At 45.8% G+C, this 23,083-nt stretch overlaps 1 protein-coding gene across 1 annotated transcript in view; it reads right to left on the bottom strand.

Moving 5' to 3' along the window:
• Window positions 1–742: 742 nt before the first annotated feature.
• LOC126210038 (arylalkylamine N-acetyltransferase 1-like) overlaps window positions 743–23,083 on the bottom strand; it is a 33,779-nt gene continuing 11,438 nt past the window's right edge. Inside the window, exons 3-4 of the mRNA XM_049939140.1 lie at window positions 18,856–18,980; window positions 743–985 (exon numbers count right to left, since the gene is read on the bottom strand). Coding sequence (XP_049795097.1) covers window positions 784–985; window positions 18,856–18,980 — 327 coding nt within the window. The 3' untranslated portion in view covers window positions 743–783. The remainder of the gene's footprint in view (window positions 986–18,855; window positions 18,981–23,083) is intronic.

The raw sequence follows: 23,083 nt of genomic DNA, 5'->3' as shown, positions 1-23,083 counted from the left end.
GATGAATTACAATTACACACTTAAAAGTAATTTGCATAAATATGTTCGTATTCGAAGGTTGAGTAACTACGGTTCTAGATCAGATACTGTAACTGGAAGTTAAAAGTACTTGGTTTCACATTGCCAGCGAGAGATTTTGGTACACATACAGTTTCCAGTTACTAAATACGAAGTAAAAGCGTATTAGTTTCATGATTTTAGTGTGTTCCACGGTGGTTGCTTCAGTTTTCATTTTCGGGTGTTGATGAACCCCCTGTTGAGCAACTTCCCACAAGTGAGAGGGGGGCCTTTAGGAGGCTGATGTTCAGTCTCCTTAAGACCATTATCAGCAGCGGAGTATAGATGTCGGTGTATATGTCGCTGCAGATATAGAACAGAACAAGTTTCATTTTTTCCGAACAAGACACACAGAGCAATTGGTAGACAATTTGCACTGCTGAGCAAATATTTAATATGCAACACAGACACAAATCAAGCGGATTGCAATTACTCTGTCATGAGCACCGGAGGCCGCGGGTTCCTTATAGCAAAATACTCAAAAGATGTGTCTGAACAGCTAATGATATTTTGTCAGTGAAATTGTGCCTCTCCTGCGTACAGAGAATCAGCGAATTTAGGGAAACACATGTTACAGCATGGTAAAAATTTAAACCACACATTGTCAGCAACAAGAGGATGTCCCTTTCACTACGTATTTTTCAGGTACTATAAATAACGTGACAGCACGTCTCTGGGTCAGTTTCTCGTCCATTTCTGCCACTATTTGCACCGTACAGAAGCAGGTCAGATGACTCTCTGGATGTATGTGCGGTACTCGTCGCCAGCTTGTTCAGACGGCGTGAAGACGACCTCCCCGTCCGGTCTGTAGGAGTCGTACTTGAGGGAGAAAACCTTCTGGAAGCCCAGCCTCTCCGCCGCCCTGGCGGAGAACACGCTGGAGCAGTCGATCCGCACCAGCGGGATTCCTCTGTCCTTGGCCAGCTTCCTGGAAAAAAAGATCGAGCAATTGCTTAGTTTGCCGTAAAAGACTACACTACTGGCCATTAACATTGCTACACCACGAAGATGACGTGCGACAAACGCGAAATGTAAACGACAGGTACAAGATGCTGTGATATGCAAATGAGTAGCTTTTCAGAGCATTCACACAAGGTTGTCGCCGGAGGCGACACCTACAGCGTGCTGACATGAGGAAAGTTTCCAACCGATTTCTCATACATAAACAGCAGTTGACCGGCGTTACCTGGGTAAACGTTGTTGCGATGCCTCGTGTAAGGAGGAGAAATGCGTACCATCACGTTTCCGACTTTGATAAAGGTCGGATTGTAGCCTATCGTGATTGCGGTTTATCGTATCGCGACGTTGCTTCTCGCGTTGGTCGAGATCCAATGACTGTTAGCAGAATATGGAATCGGTGGATTCCAGAGCGTAATACGGAACGCCGCGCTGGATCCCAACGGCCTCGTATCACTATCAGTCGAGATGACAGGCATCTTATCCGCATGGCTGTAACGGATCGTGCAGCCACGTCTCGATCCCTGAGTCAACAGATGGGGACGTTTGCAAGACAACAACCATCTGCACGAACAGTTCGACGACGTTTGCAGCAGCATGGACTATCAGCTCGGAGACCGTGGCTGCGGTCACCCTTGACGCTGCATCAGAGACAGGAGCGCCTGCGATGGTGTACTCAACGACGAACCTGGGTACACGAATGGCAAAACGGCATTTTTTCGGATGAATCCAGGTACTGTTTACAGCATCATGATGGTCGCATCCGTGTTTGGCGACATCGCGGGGAACGCACATTGGAAGCGTGTATTCGTCATCGCCATACTGGCGTATCACCCGGCGTGATGATATGGGGTGCCATTGGTTACACGTCTCGGTCACCTCTTATTCGCACTGACGGCACTCTGAAGAGTGGACTTTACATTTCAGATGTGTTACAACCCGTGGCTCTACCCTTCATTCGATCCCTGCGAAACCCTACATTTCAGCAGGATAATGCACGACCGCATGTTGCAGGTCCTGTACGGACCTTTCTGGATACAGAACATGTTCGACTGCTGCCCTGGCCAGCACATTCTCCAGATCTCCCCCCCAATTGAAAACGTCTGGTCAATGGTGACCGAGCAACTGGCTCGTCACAATACGCCAGTCACTACTCTTGATGAACTGTGGTATCGTGTTGAAGCTGTATGGGCAGCTGTACCTGTACACGCCATCCAAGCTCTGTTTGACTCAATGCCCAGGCGTATCAAGGCCGTTATTACGGCCAGAGGTGGTTGTTCTGGGTACTGATTTCTCAGGATCTATGCTCCCAAATTGCGTGAAAATATAATCACATGTCAGTGCTAGTATAATATATTTGTCCAATGAATACCCGTTTATGATCTGTATTTCTTCTTGGTGTAGCAATTTTAATGGCCAGTAGTGTACATTGTCGCCTTTTTTCTGCAGAACTGATACAGAAAATATGAAAAAAGTTTTTCAAACTATAGAAAATGATCATAAGGATAATAATCAAAAAGATTAAACGAACAAATACTGCAAACAACAGTTTCAGACAATGGGGATTTTGCACCAATGAGCCAAGCGATAATGCCTACCTGCTTAATCTACATCGCTACATCTACAGTGAAGCGCCAAAAAAGCCGGTGTAGGCTTTCTTACTGAAATTTGGAGATATGTAAACGGGCAGAATACGGTGGTGCGGACAGAAACGCCTATAAAAGTGTCTGGCTCAGTTGTTAGATCGATCGCTGCTGCTAGAGTGGCAGGTTATCAAGATTTAAATGAGTTTGAACGTGGTGTTATAGTCGGCGCAGGAGCGATGGGACACAGCATCTCCGAGGTAGCGATGAGGTGGGGATTATTCCGTTCGACCATTTTACGTGTGTGCTATGGACATCAGTAATCTGGCAAAACATCAAATCTCCGGCATCGCTGCGGCCGGAAAAGATCCTGCAAGAATGGGACCAACGACCACTGAAGAGATTCGTTCAACGTAACATTAGTTCAAACTTACCGCAAATTTCTGCAGATTTAAATGGTGGACCATCAACAAGTGTCACCGTGCGAAACATTCTACGAAACACCATCGATATGGGCTTTCGGAGCCGAAGATCCACTCATGTACACTTGATGACTGCACAACACAAAGCTTTACGCCTCGCCTGGGCCAATCAATACCAACATTTGACTGTTGATGACCGGAAACATGTTGCCTGGTCGGACGTGTCTCGTTTTATATTGCATAGAGCAGATGGACGTGTACGGTTCTGGAGACAACCTCACGAATCCATGGACCCGTCATGTCAGCACAGGACTGTTCAAGCTGGTGGAGTCTCTGTAATGGTGTGGACCGTGTGCAGTTGGATCGATGTGGGACCCCTGATACGTTTAGATACGACTCTGACAGGTGACACGTACGTAAGCATCCTGTCTGATCACCTGCATCCACTGATGTCCATTGTGCATTCCGACAGACTTGTGCAATTCCAGCAGGATAATGCGACACGCCATACGTCCAGAATTGGTACAGAGTGGCTCGAGGAACACACTTCTGAGTTTAAACACTTCCGTTTGCCATCAAACTCCTCAGACATGAACATTTTTGAGCATATCTGGTATGCCTTGCAACGTGCTGTTCAGAAGAGATCTCCACACCCTCGTACTCTTTCGGATTTATGGACAGCCTTGCAGGATTCATGGTGTCAGTTCCCTCCAGCACTTCTCCAGACATTAGTCGAGTCCATGGGACGTTGTGTTGTGGCACTTCTACGTGCTCGCAGGTCTCTGCATCTACATCACTACTGAGCAATTCATAATTAAGAGCTTGGCAGAGGTTTATCGAACCACCGTCAAGCGCTCACATAGTGCGTAGCAACAACAAACACTGAAATCTTTCCGTTTGTGCTCCGATTTTTTATGATGATCGTTTGCCCCTATCAAGGTGTGGTTTCGTCCAGGGATCGCGTTGCCAGACCAAAGTCGCCAACACGAATCGATACCACAGACATTAGCGAGGACTCGATGCAATCCGCAACTACTGATGGAATACAGAGAGAAGACCAGGTCTCCCTCTCAGTATAGCAGCGCCATCACACTGAGGCCAATATAGTGTCGACCATGCAGAAGCTAAGCCAAGTCTGTGACCTTTGCTGAAGGAGCCAACATCATAGTGTCTGACAAACGAATTGTTAAAGTTTCTGATGAAATTGTACTTTCGTAAATGTTGCATGTTTTACTTCAAGAGAACAGTTTGTTAATTAGTGCATAAAGTGAAGCTTTATAGTCAGTGACAGTTATAAATTGTCCAGTTCTCCTGTGGCAAAGAAATGTGTCAGAGTTAAGGGGGTAGGACGTCAAACTGGCCGACTTGGGCAGCAGAGGCACCACAGGACATTTTAATTTCCACTGTCTATATGTTTACAAATAAATTCATAAAACTTTAACAGCATGACCAGGAAGGATTCAGGATTCATACTCATAGCAGTGGAAGCTCAAAAACGTAACAAAACACATTTATTTACATGTGAAATTTCATCATTTTCTTACTTACTACTGGCTGCATTTATTGCTATAGGTACACTTTTCTTCCTAAGTAAGAGAGATTCTTCGATGACTTTTGCATAGCATACAAACCATAGTTACAGGTGGATGAAACTCTAGAAGTTATTTAATTTGTTAAAAAATGAATGAACTGTTGCATTTTAAACCATGTTTAGAAAAAATTCAAGTTTTGTAGTTAATTATCTCAATTTTTTCCACAGTTTTTCAATAGATTAGGAAAATTCTAGAGTTTCATATACCTGTAACTACTGTTTGTATGCTATGAAAAATTCATCGAAGAATCTCTCTTACTTAGGAAGAAAAGTGTACCTATAGCAACAAATGCAGCCAGTAATAAGTGAAAAAATGATGAAATTTCACATGTAGAAAAAGGTATTTTGCTACGTTTTTGAGCTTCCACTGCTATGAGTTCTCAATCCTTCCTGGTCATGGTGACAAAGTTTTATGAATTTATTTGTAAAAGTATAGGCAGTAGAAATTAAAATGTCCTGTGGTGACTGTCCTGCTCCAAGTCGGCCCGTTTGATGTCCTACCCCCCTTAAGTAATCTTTTTATCACTTATATAATCAAGTGAACTAATATTTCATGTGTTCTAGTTCACTGAGAAATGAAAAACCCACAGTTATGGCTAGACAAAAGTAGTTTCATAGTGTCGCTACAGTAGGTGCGCGCCAACAAAATATTTTCACACTCTGAGGAGGATGTTGGTGACTAAAATTTCAAGAGAAGATCCTGCCACCAAAAAAAGCCTTTGTTTCAGTAATAGCCACCCCGGTCCGTGTATCAGATTCGTGACACTGTTTCCCCTATCATTGTGACTAGTGTAGCGCTTGACACAGTCACGTCGATTAAATATTTGGGCTTAACATTGCAGAGCAATATGAAGTGGGGCAAGCATGTAATGGCAGTTGTGGGGAAGGCGGATTTTCGTCTTCAGTTCGTTGGTAGAATTTTGGGAAGATGTGGTTCATCTGTAAAGGAGACCGCTTATAAAACACTAATACGACCTATTCTTGAGTACTGCTCGAGCGTTTGGGATCCCTATCAGGTCGGATTGAGGGAGGACACAGAAGCAATTCAGAGGCGGGCTGCTAGATGTGTTAATGGCAGGTTTGATCATCACGCGAGTGTTACGGAAATGCTTCAGGAACTCGGGTGGGAGTCTCTGGAGGAAAGGAGGCGTTCTTTTCGTGAACCGCTACTGAGGAAATTTAGAGAACCAGCATTTGAGGCTGACTGCAGTACAATTTTACTGCCGCCAACTTATATTTCGCGGAAAAACCACAAAGATAAGATAAGAGAGATTAGGGCTCGTACAGAGGCATATAGGCAGTCATTTTTCCGTCGTTCTTTTTGGGAGTGGAACAGGGAGAGAAGACGCTAGTTGTGGTACGAGGTACCCTCCTCCACGCACCGTATGGTGGATTGCGGAGTATGTATGTAGATGTAGATGTAGAATGATACATAGCGAGCTGACCTCCTTTAAAGTTTTCGGTGTACCCCGTCAATCTCATCTGACGCGGATTCCAAACCGCATGACAATATTCCAGAAGACGGCAGACAAGCGAAGTGTAAGCAGTCTCTTTAGTAGACCTGTTGCATTTTCTAACTTTTCAGCCAATAAATTGTCATTGGTTGCTTTCCTCACAACATTATCTACGTGATCCAATTTATGTTATTCTTAATAGTAATCTTCAAGCATTTAGATGAATTTGCAGCCTTTTTAGGTTTTGTTTGATATATCGTGTAATCGAAATTTAGCGGAATCGTTTTAGTATTCATATGGACAACTTCACACAATTTTTATTATTTTATTCAGTTGCCACTTTTTGTACCATACAGATATTTTGCGAAATTTCCAGTTTGTTTTGATCATCTGATGACTTTACAAGATGGTAAATGACAGCATCATATGCAGACAAACTAAGAGGGCTGCTTAGATTGTCTCCTAAATAGTTTATGTACCGGGTGATCAAAAAGTCAGTATAAATTTGAAAACTGAATAAATCACGGAATAATGTAAATAGAGAGGTGCAAATTGACACACATGCTTGGAATTACATGGGGTTTTATTAGAACCAAAAAAATACAAAAGTTCAAAAAATGTCCGACAGATGGCGCTTCATCTGATCAGAATAGCAATAATTAGCATAACAAAGTAAGACAAAGCAAAGATGATGTTCTTTACAGGAAATGCTCAAAATGTCCACCATCATCCCTCAACAATAGCTGTAGTCGAGGAATAATGTTGTGAACAGCACTGTAAAGCATGTCCGGAGTTATGGTGAGGCATTGGCGTCGGATGTTGTCTTTCAGCATCCCTAGAGATGTCGGTCGATCACGATACACTTGCGACTTTAGGTAACCCCAAAGCCAATAATCGCACGGACTGAGGTCTGGGGACCTGGGAGACCAAGCATGACGAAAGTGGCTGCTGAGCACACGATCATCAATAAAAGACGCGCGCAAGAGATCTTTTACGCGTCTAGCAATATGGGGTGGAGCGCCATCCTGCATGAACATCGTACGTTCCAGCAGGTGTTTATCAGCTAGAGTGGGGATGATGCGATTCTGTAAGATATCGGCGTACCTCTCACCCGTCGCGGTAGCAGTTTTGCTGTCCAGCGCCATCTGTCGGACATTTTGTGAACTTTTTTTTGTTCTAATAAAACCCCATGCCATTCCAAGCATGTGTGTCAATTTTTACCTTCTACCTACATTATTCCGTGGTTTACGTTTTCAAATTTATACTGACTTTTTGATCACCCGGTAGATCAGGAACCGCAGAGGGCCTGTAACACTTCTTTAGGGAACACCAGACATTTCTTCTGTTTTACTGGATGGCTTTCCATCAGCTGCTACGAACTGTCGTCTTTGTAACAGGAAATCACCAATCCAGTCGCACAACTGCGACAACTTTCTACAGGACCGCAATTTGGTTAGACGTGACTTGTGAGGAACGGTGTCAAAACCTTCTGGGAATGTAGAAATATGGAATCAATTTGACACCGCCTGTCCATTGCATTCATTATTTCGTGAGAATGAAGTGCTAGTAGTGAACAAATGACGTGTTGGTCCACCTTTGGAAAATGGTTCAAATGGCTCTGAGCACTATGGGGCTCAACTGCTGTGGTCATCAGTCCCCTAGAACTTAGAACTACTTAAACCTAACTAACCTAAGGACATCACACACATCCATGCCCGAGGCAGGATTCGAACCTGCGACCGTAGCGGTCGCACGGTTCCGGACTGCGCGCCTAGAACCGCGAGACCACCGCGGCCGGCTCCACCTTTGGATCGCATTATAGCAGCCATTCTGCGGGACGTGGATTCACCAAGTCCTTCGTACATTTCCTGGAGGTAAGTGGAACCAGAAGTCTATGCACAGGTCAGGCAATTCCCGCAACTTCCCAGCCAGTAGTTTCAAGGCGTGGAACTGGTGTCCGATACCATGTGCGCCCCATAACCTGGATCATGGTGTGCATGGGCACGTCTGTCGACCATGTGAAATAAGAAACGTGTGCCGTACCATGTAGTTAAGTGCAACTACTCACGGAATTCCAGTGTGGACTTTATCTATCGTATGGCAGCGAAACTTGGTAGATATGTTATTACGGAATGGAAAACTTTAGTTCCAGTTGTGGCCACCGGGTGCAAATCAGGCGCTGTACACTGTTTGTATGACGGTATGACATCCGCTTTTGCAGAACATTGTCTTGACACCTGTCATCCTATGGAATACAACACGGAGATTCTGGCTTGCACGTCCAGTTATTGGGATATATTAAGGAAGCTGTTGAAATCAAACTATCAAGAACCTTATTAACAGAGATAGTGATTTTGTTTAAATGCTGCTTGGAATCGGACTCTGTCTCTCCTCAAAAAGCAGAGGGACAGAATTAGTGCTACCTCACCTGTTGATTAATAGTAACTATCGATATTTCTGATGTTGGTTATCTTTGTTTGTGTTGAAACTTGTTCTGTGGGTCGTATCTTCCTTGTTTCTCCTCTGTGAATCGCGGTATTAAATTTCATTGCACATTTTTTCTTCCTTGCATTTGTGCTTTGAGAATGGCAGGGTGTGCTCCTGTCGAAATATCGGTGCTGTTCGACGACGCCACCCGGCAGCAAACCCGTAAGCTATATCAACATTCAATTCGCCAGGAAAAGTTAAGGTCTCACATCCACGCTGTCATTTGACGAGCCATAGCTTGAGTGAACAGTATGGCTATCGAGAAGAGAGACCACGCGCTGTGGTGAAACTGTTTTATGTAAAATGCAGTAATTGCACTGCTGCACTGAGACAGTATAGCTGACTGAAATGTCTGAGAAGATGCCCGATGTCATTAAATGGTGAAAGGAACATGTTAATGAAATTTGGAAACCCAGTTGGGCTTCGTGTGGCACCTATCCCGGTGGAAGTTACTGACGAGGTTGCTGTTGCTGTATCTGACCATGCAGCACGTGTCATCCATAGTGCTTGTGCTCCCATAGAGACACGAGAATTGTCCATCCAATGGTCAACAGTACGGAAAGTTTTGTGGTTTATTTTACTCTGGTACCCGTACAAGATCCAGATGGTACAGCAACGGAAACCTCATGATCCGCATCAACTATCTGAATTTGATCTTCGGTTTATGGTGTCGACTGAAGTTGATGTGATGTGGCCAGCCAATATTCTGTGGAGTGACGAGGGACATTTTACACTACAGGAAGCTGTGACTGCACTGACCTGCTGAATTTGGGGCACTGTTAATCCGCTTGTTTAACACGAAGAGCCATTGCACTCGCTGTACGTGACTGTGTGGTGTGGATTCATAAGCACCTTAACTCTCGGTCCGTTCTTCCATCACGAGAAAAGCAGAGCACCTTTCAGGTGTACCATGACGCCTGCACGCTATCGAGACCTCCTCGTACAGCATGTGATTTCTGCTTTGAAAACGCGTAACTGTGTCGAAATCACTGTTTGGGTATACGAGCAATCGCACAAATCTAAGGGCTGTCAATTCGACTAAATACCTAGGAATTACAATTACGAGCAACTTAAATTGGAAAGACCACGTAGATAACACTGTAGGGAAGGCGAAACAAAGACTGCGCTTTGTCGGCAGAACACTTAGAAGATGCGACAATCCCACTAAAGAGACAGCCTACATTACACTTGTCCGTCCTCTGCTGGAATATTGCAGCGCGGTGTGGGATCCTTACCAGGTAGGATTGACGGAGGACATGGAGAAAGTACAAAGAAGGGCAGCCAGTTTTGTGTTATCGCGCAATAGGGGCGAGAGTGTCACTGATATGATACGAGAGTTGGGGTGGCAGTCACTGAAACAAAGGCGGTATTCTTTGCGGCGAGATCTACACTCCTGGAAATGGAAAAAAGAATACATTGACACCGGTGTGTCAGACCCACCATACTTGCTTCGGACACTGCGAGAGGGCTGTACAAGCAATGATCACACGCACGGCACAGCGGACACACCAGGAACCGCGGTGTTGGCCGTCGAATGGCGCTAGCTGCGCAGCATTTATGCACCGCCGCCGTCAGTGTCAGCCAGTTTGCCGTGGCATACGGAGCTCCATCGCAGTCTTTAACACTGGTAGCATGCCGCGACAGCGTGGACGTGAACCGTATGTGCAGTTGACGGACTTTGAGCGAGGGCGTATAGTGGGCATGCGGGAGGCCGGGTGGACGTACCGCCGAATTGCTCAACACGTGGGGCGTGAGGTCTCCACAGTACATCGATGTTGTCGCCAGTGGTCGGCGGAAGGTGCACGTGCCCGTCGACCTGGGACCGGACCGCAGCGACGCACGGATGCACGCCAAGACCGTAGGATCCTACGCAGTGCCGTAGGGGACCGCACCGCCACTTCCCAGCAAATTAGGGACACTGTTGCTCCTGGGGTATCGGCGAGGACCATTCGCAACCGTCTCCATGAAGCTGGGCTACGGTCCCGCACACCGTTAGGCCGTCTTCCGCTCACGCCCCAACATCGTGCAGCCCGCCTCCAGTGGTGTCGCGACAGGCGTGAATGGAGGGACGAATGGAGACGTGTCGTCTTCAGCGATGAGAGTCGCTTCTGCCTTGGTGCCAATGATGGTCGTATGCGTGTTTGGCGCCGTGCAGGTGAGCGCCACAATCAGGACTGCATACGACCGAGGCACACAGGGCCAACACCCGGCATCATGGTGTGGGGAGCGATCTCCTACACTGGCCGTACACCACTGGTGATCGTCGAGGGGACACTGAATAGTGCACGGTACATCCAAACCGTCATCGAACCCATCGTTCTACCATTCCTAGACCGGCAAGGGAACTTGCTGAACAAGACAATGCACGTCCACATGTATCCCGTGCCACCCAACGTGCTCTAGAAGGTGTAAGTCAACTACCCTGGCCAGCAAGATCTCCGGATCTGTCCCCCATTGAGCATATTTGGGACTGGATGAAGCGTCGTCTCACGCGATCTGCACGTCCAGCACGAACGCTGGTCCAACTGAGGCGCCAGGTGGAAATGGCATGGCAAGCCGTTCCACAGGACTACATCCAGCATCTCTACGATCGTCTCCATGGGAGAATAGCAGCCTGCATTGCTGCGAAAGGTGGATATACACTGTACTAGTGCCGACATTATGCATGCTCTGTTGCCTGTGTCTATGTGCCTGTGGTTCTGTCAGTGTGATCATGTGATGTATCTGACCCCAGGAATGTGTCAATAAAGTTTCCCCTTCCTGGGACAATGAATTCACGGTGTTCTTATTTCAATTTCCAGGAGTGTATTTACGAAATTTCAATCACCAACTTTGTCTTCCGAATGTGAAAATATTTTGTTGACACCCACCTACGTAGGGAGAAATGATCACCATAATAAAATAAGAGAAATAAGAGCTCGAACGGAATGATTTAGGTGTTCCTTTTTCCCATGCGCCATTCGAGAGTGGAGTGGTAGAGAAGTAGTATGAAAATGGTTCGATGAACCCTCTGCCAGGCACTTAAGTGTGAATTGCAGAGTAACCATGTAAATGTAGATGTAAATCCAAGATGGGGAAACACTTCATGTCGTCCGCCCAATAAGAGATATACTTAATGCAACTTTTCACAAAAGTGTTATCTATAGGCGTTTTCCAGATTCGTGGCCTGCAAGGTCGTCTGATATGAATCCATGTGGCTTTTCGTTCTGGGGTATCTAAAAGAAAGGGTTTACCAGGGACACATTCAGTTTGTACCAGATCTGAAGGCCGGCCTACAGAAACACATTACTCAGATTCCACCGGAACTGCAGCGGGCAGCTGTTGATTACGTCGATACAGCATCTTCTCGACGTCTCCGTTGCTCATACTGAACAAATCGTGTAAGTGGTGGTTAATAATAAAATCAACATTATGACTTTCTCACTTGTTTGACCTTTCCTGTCCACCTGCTGTTGCTAATTCACTGCATATGAAAACATTTCTGTACGTCTTTCTTGCATTCACGGCGTCAGATTTGAACCTGGTGGGCCAAAACTGAACTAATTTGTTTTCAGGTTAAATCGGTTCCAAATTAACGCATTAGAATACCCACCGAGTCTCTCGACCATACGATATTTACAGCACATACTGGTCCTCTGTGAGTAGCTGCACCTTAAATTATAACCACCTGGTACAACGAGGCGTCACGTTTCCATTGATCCACGATCCAACGTCGATGATCCCATGTCCACCGCAATTGCAATTGTCAATGTCATTGGCTTCAAATGAGGACGTGTATTGGTCATCTGCTGCAGAGTCCCGTAATCAACAGTTGAGCTGAAATTTGTGTTGTGGAACAGTAGCGCCTGAGGCAGCACTTCGCCCTGTCCTCAGGTCTGCTACAGAACTCCGTTTAGCCTGCTTTATAGAGTGGCCAAACTTCCACTCCCATGTTCTATGATGAGAACTGGCTACCTGTCGTTTTACCAACTTTGATCCACTTGCCACTGATCCTCGCGAGAGTAGCATGCGATCAGCTGACCAGTTTCGCCATTTCAGAGATGGTCGTTCCAAGGTGACTAGCATGACAATCTCCCATTTACCAAAATGACAAAAGCTGAAGAAATGAATTAAAATTTGTGCTATGGACAAGACTTGAAACCAGGTCTCTTGCTCTCTACACAGATGAGTTAGACATTACACCACCATAGTAGTATATTTGGCAATGCTGTAGGGGTATGTACTCCAATGCCCTCCCTAACACAGACTTCATTTCATGCCTTCAGTCTATATTCCCCTTCTTGTTTTCGTGAGGATTGAAGTTTGAGTTAAGGAGGCCATTGGGCTGGGGTAGTTCATGATGCTCAGTCAAATGTTCTGCTACGATTGTGTTATCGCTAACACAACCGCCTTAGTAAGCAGGAGACTCAGGTGCAAGTCCCGGCTAATGCACACATTTTAGTTCATTTCTTCAGCTTCTGTCATAATCGTAGATAAAGTTGAGACATATTTTGCAAGGAAAATTTAATTGTATAAAAGCTCCCTTTTGTTAAATTTGTTATGTCAATGAATTCTCTCATTCACTGCCCATAGTCGCTAAAATGACTTCCCATTCTCCCAATACATTGTCAAGAAATAGCATTATTGTTAAAATGTTGCGTGTGACTGTGGTGCGGATGAACAGACGATAGGTCGATAGGATATACTATGGAGAACTGCCCATTCATTGGTTTTAGGGGCCGTCTGAATGACTTGCATCAGTGACACACAGTGCTGTGACCTGACTGTCAAATATAAACAATGGCCTCTAAACATTTTGTATAGAGGCTGTCCCAGAGATGTTGCGACAAACCTTGAGAGGTTGTACAGCATGTCTTCAGGAACAAATCGAGGATAGGAACCCATATCCAGTAACATCCAACGATGCTACATAGTGTCGAAGTTATAGGCACCAGCGCCTACCACTAGGCAACCCCTTTGGCAGCAAACGAGACTTTGTACATTGGTGGACCATAGGCGAAATGTCGGGCAATGTTGTTTGTTGTTCAGTGGTCCCGACTGATTGCCATGATCGTTAATGGAGAAGATGTTTTCTTCTATGAATGCAATGCCCTATTGCCTCTATGGATGACGGTTTCGGTTATGGGTTTCCATCTGTAGTTTATTATTTTTTTCCTGCATACCGAAAAATATTGGAGATTATAGAGGATTTCAGATGGAAACCTGTGTCTGAAACTTTCATCCACAGAGGCGATAGAGCATCGCTTTCATAGGAGCCAAGGCGTATCTACAGCTATCTCCATCTTCTCTCCTCGCGATCGTGGCAATGAGTCGTGATCACTGAGTAACAAACAACAATTCGGAACGTTCGGCCTACGGTCGTCCATCATCGTTCAAAGAACCCACCGTTGAGCCGGCGAGTGTATTTTCGTGTGGAACAGCAGTTTGTAGCAATTTTTATTTTATTGTATTGGGGTCAGCGGTACCTATAGCAACTCTCTTGTGTAATGGTCTTAACCGTATCTTTAAGTTGTGTGGTCTATGAGATATTTGGCAGCTCCATTTCGGTACGCATGTGACAGCATGCGCCACCTAATATATTCCAAAACGCCGCACAAGAAACGAGATATTTCCAGGGTCCATACCTCGGATTCTGCTGCTCATAGAAAGGTAGGGTGCGGCGTTTTGTAGAGCCCTTGGGCTAGGGACCAATTGTATACCTTACTGTAACTACCCTGCGTACATGATCAAAGTCTGAATATTACAAACTTCCTCTAGCTTAGGCCGATCAAACAAATCGACTGGTTCTTTTTCCATTTCATCTGGTCTACGGCGAACCTTAACAGGCTTATGGAGGCATCCTGTAGGTTCATGGGTGGTTGATGAGAAAACTCTAAAAACATGCTATTCTGTAACGAAAACCGAGCCGCAGATTCCAAGACTGCTACGCACAGCAAGTGGCTGAAAGTTTTACGACGTATATATAAGATCCCCATCTCGGATAATCTTGAAAATTTTCTTGATATCTCTATCCGTATCCGAGATACAGAGGTTTCTAAGCTACCATAGTTGGTTGACTGGTTGATCTGGGGGAGGGAACCAAACAGCGAGGTCATCGGTTCCATCAGATTAGAGAAGGATGGCGAAGAAAGTCGGCGTTGCCCTTTCAAAGGAACCATCCCAGCATTTAGGAAAATCACGGAAAACACAAATCAGGATCGCTGGACTCGGGTTTCAATCGCCGTCCTCCCGAATGCGTGTCCATGTGGTGACGACTTGTCCACCTCGCTCATTGGTTACCGTAGTGGTACACGCAAAATACGCTCGCTAGTAAAATTCTGTGTGAGTTGTGTCTCCGTTGTCATCTGAAGGATTCTGGCAACCCCATATTGTAGTAATGAAGCACAAAAAATCCGGTATAAGGTGTAAGGTGTAAATTATACAAATTTGCTTTATTTCAATTTCACGCAAGTAAATCAGCAATATTTTACTAACCCATGAAGTTCTTTTCATATCAGTGACTTGCCCTACTCTAGCAGGGAAAGGAAAGAAACCAGTGGAAAACTGCTCCCACTGGAGCAAAAAAAAGAAGGCGAATATGCTTCTGTTTATGAAAAGACTGACTCAAAAGTGGCGTACCATTTAGGTCATCTGACTTCCTCAAACCTTAAAACTTTTGCTAAAAATTTTGACATGCGATCATATTCGCTAATTTTTGGGCTGCGAGAGGAGACAGTGGCAAAGGAAAGAGACAGACAAGTAACAAATACTGAAAAATACTGCACAGTGAATGTGGTATGGGAAGAGCGAGTGAGACAACGGCAGAGTGAGAGAAAGAATGGGACACAATGCCAGTGGAAGATAGTTGACAGTGACAGAATAGCGCCAGGATAAGAGTGAAGGAGACGGTGCCAGTCAGACAGGAGTTAAGAGCAGGAGAAACTAAAAGTGGTCGAGAGACAGTAATAATGAAAGACAAAGTGTATGACAGTGACAAGGGACAGTGACAGTCACAAGAGACAGCAGCAGTGCGAAGGAATGAATGAGATAGTAGCAGTAAGAAAGAGACAGTTACAATGAACGGAGATAGTAGTAGGTGGACAGAACGAAGGAGTCTGTGGTTGTGACACAGGAGACAGTGACTTTAAGAGAGACGCAAAGAGACAAAGACAATAAGTTGGGCTGAATGAGTGAGTGAGCATGGGCAGGTGGGAGTGGATGAGATGAGAGAGTTATAGCGATGGACTAGTTCGTGTAAGCGAGTTACATTTAGGGGAGCCTGTGAAAGTCAGAAGCGAGTTGCGTATCAAAAGACCGTGAATATATACACATGCCAAAAGTTTTGGGAACGTTTTTAAAAGATGCTGAGGAAGGTAGAATGAGGCATCCTGTACCCCACTTTTTTTTCATTCGGAGTCCTTTAATAAACAGGAGCACATTCGCCTTTTTTTTCCTCCAACAGGAGCATTTTTGCACTGGTTGTGTAACGACCGAGACCTTACATTTACACGGTCTTTAGCAACTCGACTGTATAGTGACCAAAATCTTAATGTTTATATTACATGATCTCTGGAAAGGAAAATAAAATTGAGGACTTGTTCCATGAGGAAATCAATTTGGCTGTATTAAATGGAAAGGTACCAGAGAGCAGTCGTGATATTGTGCAGGGCTTAAGAAAATATGGATGCATGTTCAGAAAATATAGAAAACCTTGAATGACTGGCGATAGGACGTTCATATTCGCAGGACATGTACATTAGTATGTTCTGCAGAAATGATTAACGTTTCAATCGCCTGGGTTCAGCACGTGTCCTGTTGCCTAGTGGGCACAGGTCCGCCATGCCCTGATAACTTGTTCCATGCGTGATAGCTTCGACACGTATAAGGCGCGAATGGCGTCCTGTGGTACAGCCATCCATGTTGCACTCATCCGGTTCCAAAGTTCATCTATGGCGGTTGGCATTGGATCACAGTGCTGCAACTGATGCTTCAGCACGTTCCACATATTTTCAATTGGCCACAAGTCTGGTGATCTGGCAGGCCAAGGCAGAAGGGTGACATCTTTGACACCAAGATGGCATATGCTCGTGCAGCAACGTGTGGTCGTGCAGTGTCTTGCTGAAAAATGGCGTCTGGGGTGTTGTGCAGAAAGGGTATGGCTACGGGTGGCAGGATGTCATTCACTTAGGTCGCACTGGAGACGCACCAACTGCGGTTTGTGGCTGTACCCAGTTGGACCCCAACCGTATGACCCTGAGTTGGCGCTGTATGTCTTGTGCGAATGCAGGCACTGTGATGCTGCTCCTCCTGTCCGTAGCGAACCAAAATGCGGCCATCATTTTCAAACAAGCAGAACCTGGATTCATCCGAATACACTGTCTGATCTCATGCCTCTCCCCAGAGACGTAGTTCCATTCACCACAGCCGTCTAGCACGTTTCTGCACATTCGTCAAAGGTAGACGGAGAAGTGGACGACGCGCACGTAACCCATGCCGTAATAAACGGCGACGGACTGTCACCCCTGACCCTGTAAGATGTGTTGCGCTGTTGTACTTTAGCGCCAGAGCCGAGGAGGATGCAGATCTGTCCTGCAATGCCATTCGGATGAGGTGGTCTCTGTGGTGTGACTTGACCCATCACGACCTGTTCTACGAGCTTCCGTGAACCATTCTGCACACACTCGTTACACTGCCGAAACACTTTGTCCCACAAGAGCAGCAATTTCCCGGATGGCTGCATCACATTCTATCATGCTAATAACCCACCCTCTTCGAAACTCACTGATTTCATGATACGGTTCGCGATTACGTTGAACGTCTGCTCCAGTCACTCTGGTCCATTACCTTCTATTTATACTCACAACGAGAGGCGCAGGCACATTTTATGGTAGGTTGCGTTGCGCCTCGATATCGATGTTGGCTTTGAACCCGTGGGACAACATGGTTCAAAAGCTAATCGTTCCTGCAGAACATACCAATGTACACGTCCTGTGAATATGAACGTCCTATCTCTAATCGTTCAAGGTGATCTGTTTTTTATGGACATGAATATAATATGGTGCAAAATGTCGAAAATTCCTAGTAACATAAGTATGAGCTATAGAGAAAGACGAGAAATATACAATACGGACGAGACCCGAGTGGGAACAGTAAGAATGAAAGACCAAGAACGGTGTGGCCGTATTTGAAAGGCCATAAACAGGGATGCAATATTTTGTCCTACTGTTCAATCCGTACATCGAAGAAGCAATGATGGAAATCAAGGTTAGTTTCAGAAGTAGGGTTAAAATTCTGGGCGGAAGGATATGGATGACAAAACCCGATGATGAGATTGCTATCATCAATGAAAGTGTGTAAGAATCTGACTACGTGTTGAGTGGAATGGACAGTCTGATGAGTACATGCAATGGACTGAGAATAAATCAGATGAAAGTAAAGGGAAGGTGGTATGAGAATAACGAAAAATTTAACATCAGAATTGGTGACCTGAAAACAGACGAAGTAAAGGAATTCTGCCACCTTGGAAGCAAAGTAAAACACGGCGGACGTAGCAAGGCGGACATAAAAATCTCGCTAGCACGAGGAAAGTGAGCTATTTTGGCCAAAAACTATCCACTAGTATCCAACGTCACCTTAATTTGAGGAAGAAATTTCTGAGAATGTTCGTTTGGAGCGTAGAATTGCGATAAAATGAAGCACGGTCTTTGGGGAGTCCGGAAAACAAAGGAATCGAAGGGTTTTAAAATGGTTCAAATGACTCTGAGCACTATAGGACTTAACATCTGAGGTCATCAGTCCCCTAGAACTTAGAACTACTTAAACCTAACTAACCTAAGGACATCACACACATCCATGCCCGAGGCAGGATTCGAACCTGCGACCGTAGCGGTCGCGCGTTTCCAGACTGAAGCGGCTAGAACCGCTCGGCCACAGCGGCCGGCGAAGGGTTTCAGATGTGGTCCTATAGAAGAATGTTAAAAATTAGGTGAACCAATAAGATAAGGAATGAAGAGGTTGTCCGCAGAATCATCCAGAAAATGACTGACCAGAAGAAGGCACAGAATGATAAAATTTGTATTAAGACAGGAACGTCCACGGTACTAGAGGGAGCTGTAGAGGGCAAAAATCGTAGGGGAAGACAGGGATGGGAATACATCCAGCAAATGATTGATGTCTCTGGGTGAAAGTGCTATTCTGTGATGAAGATGTTGGTTTTGGTTGGTCTATGTGAGCTTTGCAGCGCCAGTGTGTAGTGGTTTACACGTTGTGTTGTCTTTGACATGTCTGGGACATCTGCAATATAGTGTGAGGCATTTCATGCTTACCTCGTGTGGTCTATGAGAGCCTTGGCGACTCCTCGGCCCCTGGTCGCTGTATCCACAGATACGACCTGGACCTCAACCTGGCGTAGGTCCGCCCCGGGGAACAGGCTGCGCAGCTCCTCCGAGACCTGTTAGTGACAGAAAGTGCATCTCAGCTTGACCGAACGCTAGATACACCAGGCGTTAAAAATGTTCTAACTGCGACTGCAACAGGGTTCTACAGGGTGTAATAAGTGCAGCTATTTCTATTGGCGATTGAGGACAGTGTACTGAACAACATTACATTAGAATTTACGACATTTGCAGACAAATAATTATACACTACTGGCCATTAAAACTGATACACCAAGAAGAAATGCAGATCATAAACGGGTATTCATTGGAAAAATATATTATACTAGAACTGACATGTGATTACATTTTCACGCAATTTGGCTGCATAGATCCTGAGAAATCAGTACCCAGAACAACCACCTCTGGCCGTAATAACGGCCTTGATACGCCTGGGCATTGACTCAAACAAAGCTTGGATGGTGTGTACAAGTACAGCTGCCCATGCAGCTTCAATACGATACCACAGTTCATCAAGAGTAGTGACTGGCGTATTGTGACAACCCAGTAGCTCGGCCATCATTGACCAGACGTTTTCAATTGGTGAGAGATCTGGAGAATGTGCTGGCCAGGGCAGCAGTCGAACATTTTCTGTATCCAGAAAGGCCCGTACAGGACCTGCAACATGCGGGTGAAATGTAAGGTTTCGCAGGGATGGAATGAAGGGTAGAGCCACGGGTCCTAACACATCTGAAATGTAACGTCCACTGTTCAAAGTGCCGTCAATGCGAACAAGAGGTGACCGAGACGTGTAACCAATGGCACCCCATACCATCACACCGGGTGATACGCTAGTATGTCGATGACGAATACACGCTTCCAATGTGCGTTCACCGCGATGTCGCCAAACACGGATGGGACCATCATGATGCTGTACACAGAACCTGGATTCATCCGAAAAAATGACGTTTTGCTATTCGTGCACCCAGGTCCGTCGTGGAGTACACGATCGCAGGCGCTCGTTTCTGTAATGCAGCGTCAAGGGTAACCGCTGCCATGGTCTCCGAGCTGATAGTACATGCTGCTGCAAACGTCGTCGAACTGTTCGTGCAGATGGTTGTTGTCTTGCAAACGTCCCCATCTGTTGACTCAGGGATCGAGACGTGGCTGCACGATCCGTTACAGCCATGCGGATAAGATGCCTGTCATCTCGACTGCTAGTGATACGAGGCCGTTGGGATCCAGCACGGCGTTCCGTATTACCCTCCTGAACCCACCGATTCCATATTCTGCTAACAGTCATTGGATCTTGACCAACGCGAGGAGAAATGTCGTGATACGATAAACCGCAATCGCGATAGGCTGCAATCCGACCTTTATCAAAGTCGGAAACGTGATGGTATGCATTTCTCCTCCTTACACGAGGCATCACAACAACGTTTCACCAGGTAACGCCGGTCAACTGCTGTTTGTGTATGAGAAATCGGTTGGAAACTTTCCTCATGTCAGCACGTTGTAGGTGTCGCCACCGGCGCCAACCTTGTGTGAATGCTCTGAAAATCTAATCATTTGCATATCACAGCATCTTCTTCCTGTCGGTTAAATTTCGTGTCTGTAGCACGTCATCTTCGTGGTGTAGCAATTTTAATGACCAGTATTGATTACCTTTCGTATGGTTTTTGGTTGAATAGTGTCTCCAAGTACATGTGGCAAGAGTAAGCGATTATCCTAGGCATCAGGTCAGGTGTTGAGGTGTGGACAGGCAGTCTGTGTTGACAGAAGAAGTCCACTTACAATCAGTACTGCCTTTACGATTCTGCAGAAAACATCAGGTCGGAAAGTTTGTGACATGTTTGCGGGGAGATTGTTTCATGCACAGAGAGAGGAAAAAAACAGCAGACTGATGCATATACATATTAAGGTTCCACATATAAAAGTGTGTACACTTATACTCTTTACACAAAATATAATTCGATGAACAGAGGAAAAATTAATAAGAAGAACATGCTCAATATTTCTTAGCTTTATTGCCTTACAATGCAGGAATAAAGTCACTAATTATTGTGAGGAAGCAACAGCGACATGGCTGCAGGAAAGACGTGAACAAATAGGAAAGGAATTGGTTGTCAGAAGGACAAATTCAGCATACAGAAAAGTCCGATAACCTTTGGTGAATTTATGAAGAAGAGCCTCCATATTAAGAGTGGAAGAAAATGGTGTGCTGGCGTAAGCTGTCTACAGCGCACCGCTCAGCAAAGATGTAGTGCGAAGATCGATAGTAGGCGCTCGATCAATGTGTGCCTATCACGAGACAGGCCAAAGACAGACTCGCAAGCAATCTGCCACCAACGCCCTCTCGACCGCGAGTATTTAGGCCATCGCCACTGACTGGGGGGTGGGGATTGCATCCTTCCACCATCCTCCACACCTACAAATTCCTCATTCGTCCTATCCTGTGTTATGCCAGTGTTGCCTGGATCTCCGCACCCACCCGCTTTTGCAAGGCCCTCTAAATCCTCTAACGCCATGCACTCCGCCTTGCCTTCCACATCCGCCTTCCTTCCTCCACACGGCTGCTGTATGAACTTATCCCCTTCCCTCACCTCCTCCTGTTCCTCCAACATCTCTGCATCCTTTGTCTGCAGGCTTGATCCCCCCCAGCTCCTGGTTTCCTCCTTCCTCTCCACATCCCACCTGTTGCCGCACCTCTATCGCTGTACCCCTCCCTCACTGCACCTCCACACCCTCCATGTCCTTCATCAGGGCAATTTCCAGCGCCTCCCCCTCCCAGATGATGAACTTGGCCGTGACATCTACCCTTCCCTCCTACTATAACCTGGCCTTGTCCCCCCCCCCCTCCCCAGGGTCCCCTTTTTCCTTTCCCCTCCTTCTCCTAGAGCGGATTTTCCTCCTTCCCCTCCCCCTGAGACCCTGCTCCCATCCTTGCCTCTTTCCTTCCCACATCCCTCCCTACCTGGCCCTCTTCAGCGCGCCCCCTGTCCATCTTCCCCCTCTCTTCCTCACTTCTTCCGTTCTCCCTCATCTCCTTGCACCTGGCAGATCCTCCATTTTGATCATCGTCAGCGTTGTGTTTAGTGCTGTTTCTCTGTGCGTCGAGAGGTGTGATTTTAATTGTGTGCTGGCCGTGTACTTAGCATTACTGTCAGTGTTTGTTTTGTACTATGCCATCCGTCGTTACTTTTATGCTCCGGTCATACTGCGCCTTGTGTTCTTTGAATTGTCCCAGTGTGTGGTTTTTGTGTGCACTACTTTTTCACGCTTTTTATCTCCATTTTACAGTCGCCCCTTTTTTTGTCTATTGTCTTTCATGATACTCCCCTTTTTTATATCTATGTTCATCATGTCTTCTACTTTGTTATTTTTAAATGTCTTCTATTGTTTGTTCTTTGTCTTTCGGTGAAGAGCAGCGCATATGCTCCTGCCAGCCCGCCACGATTGGGAATTTAAATACAATTAAACAAAAAAACTGAGGGGCCTCAGCCGCTCAGTCAATAGCTCATTGTCTTACTGACTATTTCAGTTGGCATCTGTCAGTTCACATCGCAGGTTGCCACAGTGCATACTGAGGAGACTAGTGACCAGATTTGTGTAATAGCAAGATTACCGATATTGTCTGCAAGAGGACTATTTACTGATGAACTTGTACCACAACACATGGGCTCTATTAAAGTTAAGTAGAAGATACCAGCCACCCATAACTCTTGCTTCCCTGGTACAAGGCTGCACAGTGGCGACGAGGATGGGAGAGTGGCGATGAAGACACTCCAGTGGCGGCGACGTCACTACAAAAGGAGTGAGTGAACAGGCGGAAAGAGAACACTGCAGGCCTCTACAAGGGGGAGCAACTGTCTGATGATGTGTCACAAGAAGAAATGGGCGTCACTGTGGAAGATATAAGTTATCCAGCAGTAGGGTCAGAGCTTAACAGAGCTCTGGAAGGCTTGCTATCAAATAAGGCAGACGATAATAGGTAACATACCTCCAGAAAGAGGCAACCATACCGTTATTCAATTTAGTATGGAGGATACATGAGATTGGAGACTTACCATCGAACTTCAAGGAGATTATCACCCACATAATCCCAAAGATATCAAAGGCAGATGAATGTGAGAACTATTGCACGATCAGCTTAACAGTTCTTACATCTAGTTTGCAGATA

The sequence above is a fragment of the Schistocerca nitens genome, chromosome 10 (assembly GCF_023898315.1).
Source record: "Schistocerca nitens isolate TAMUIC-IGC-003100 chromosome 10, iqSchNite1.1, whole genome shotgun sequence".
In the NCBI taxonomy this organism is placed as follows: domain Eukaryota; kingdom Metazoa; phylum Arthropoda; class Insecta; order Orthoptera; family Acrididae; genus Schistocerca; species Schistocerca nitens.
This window is presented reverse-complemented; position numbering and strand designations above follow the sequence as displayed.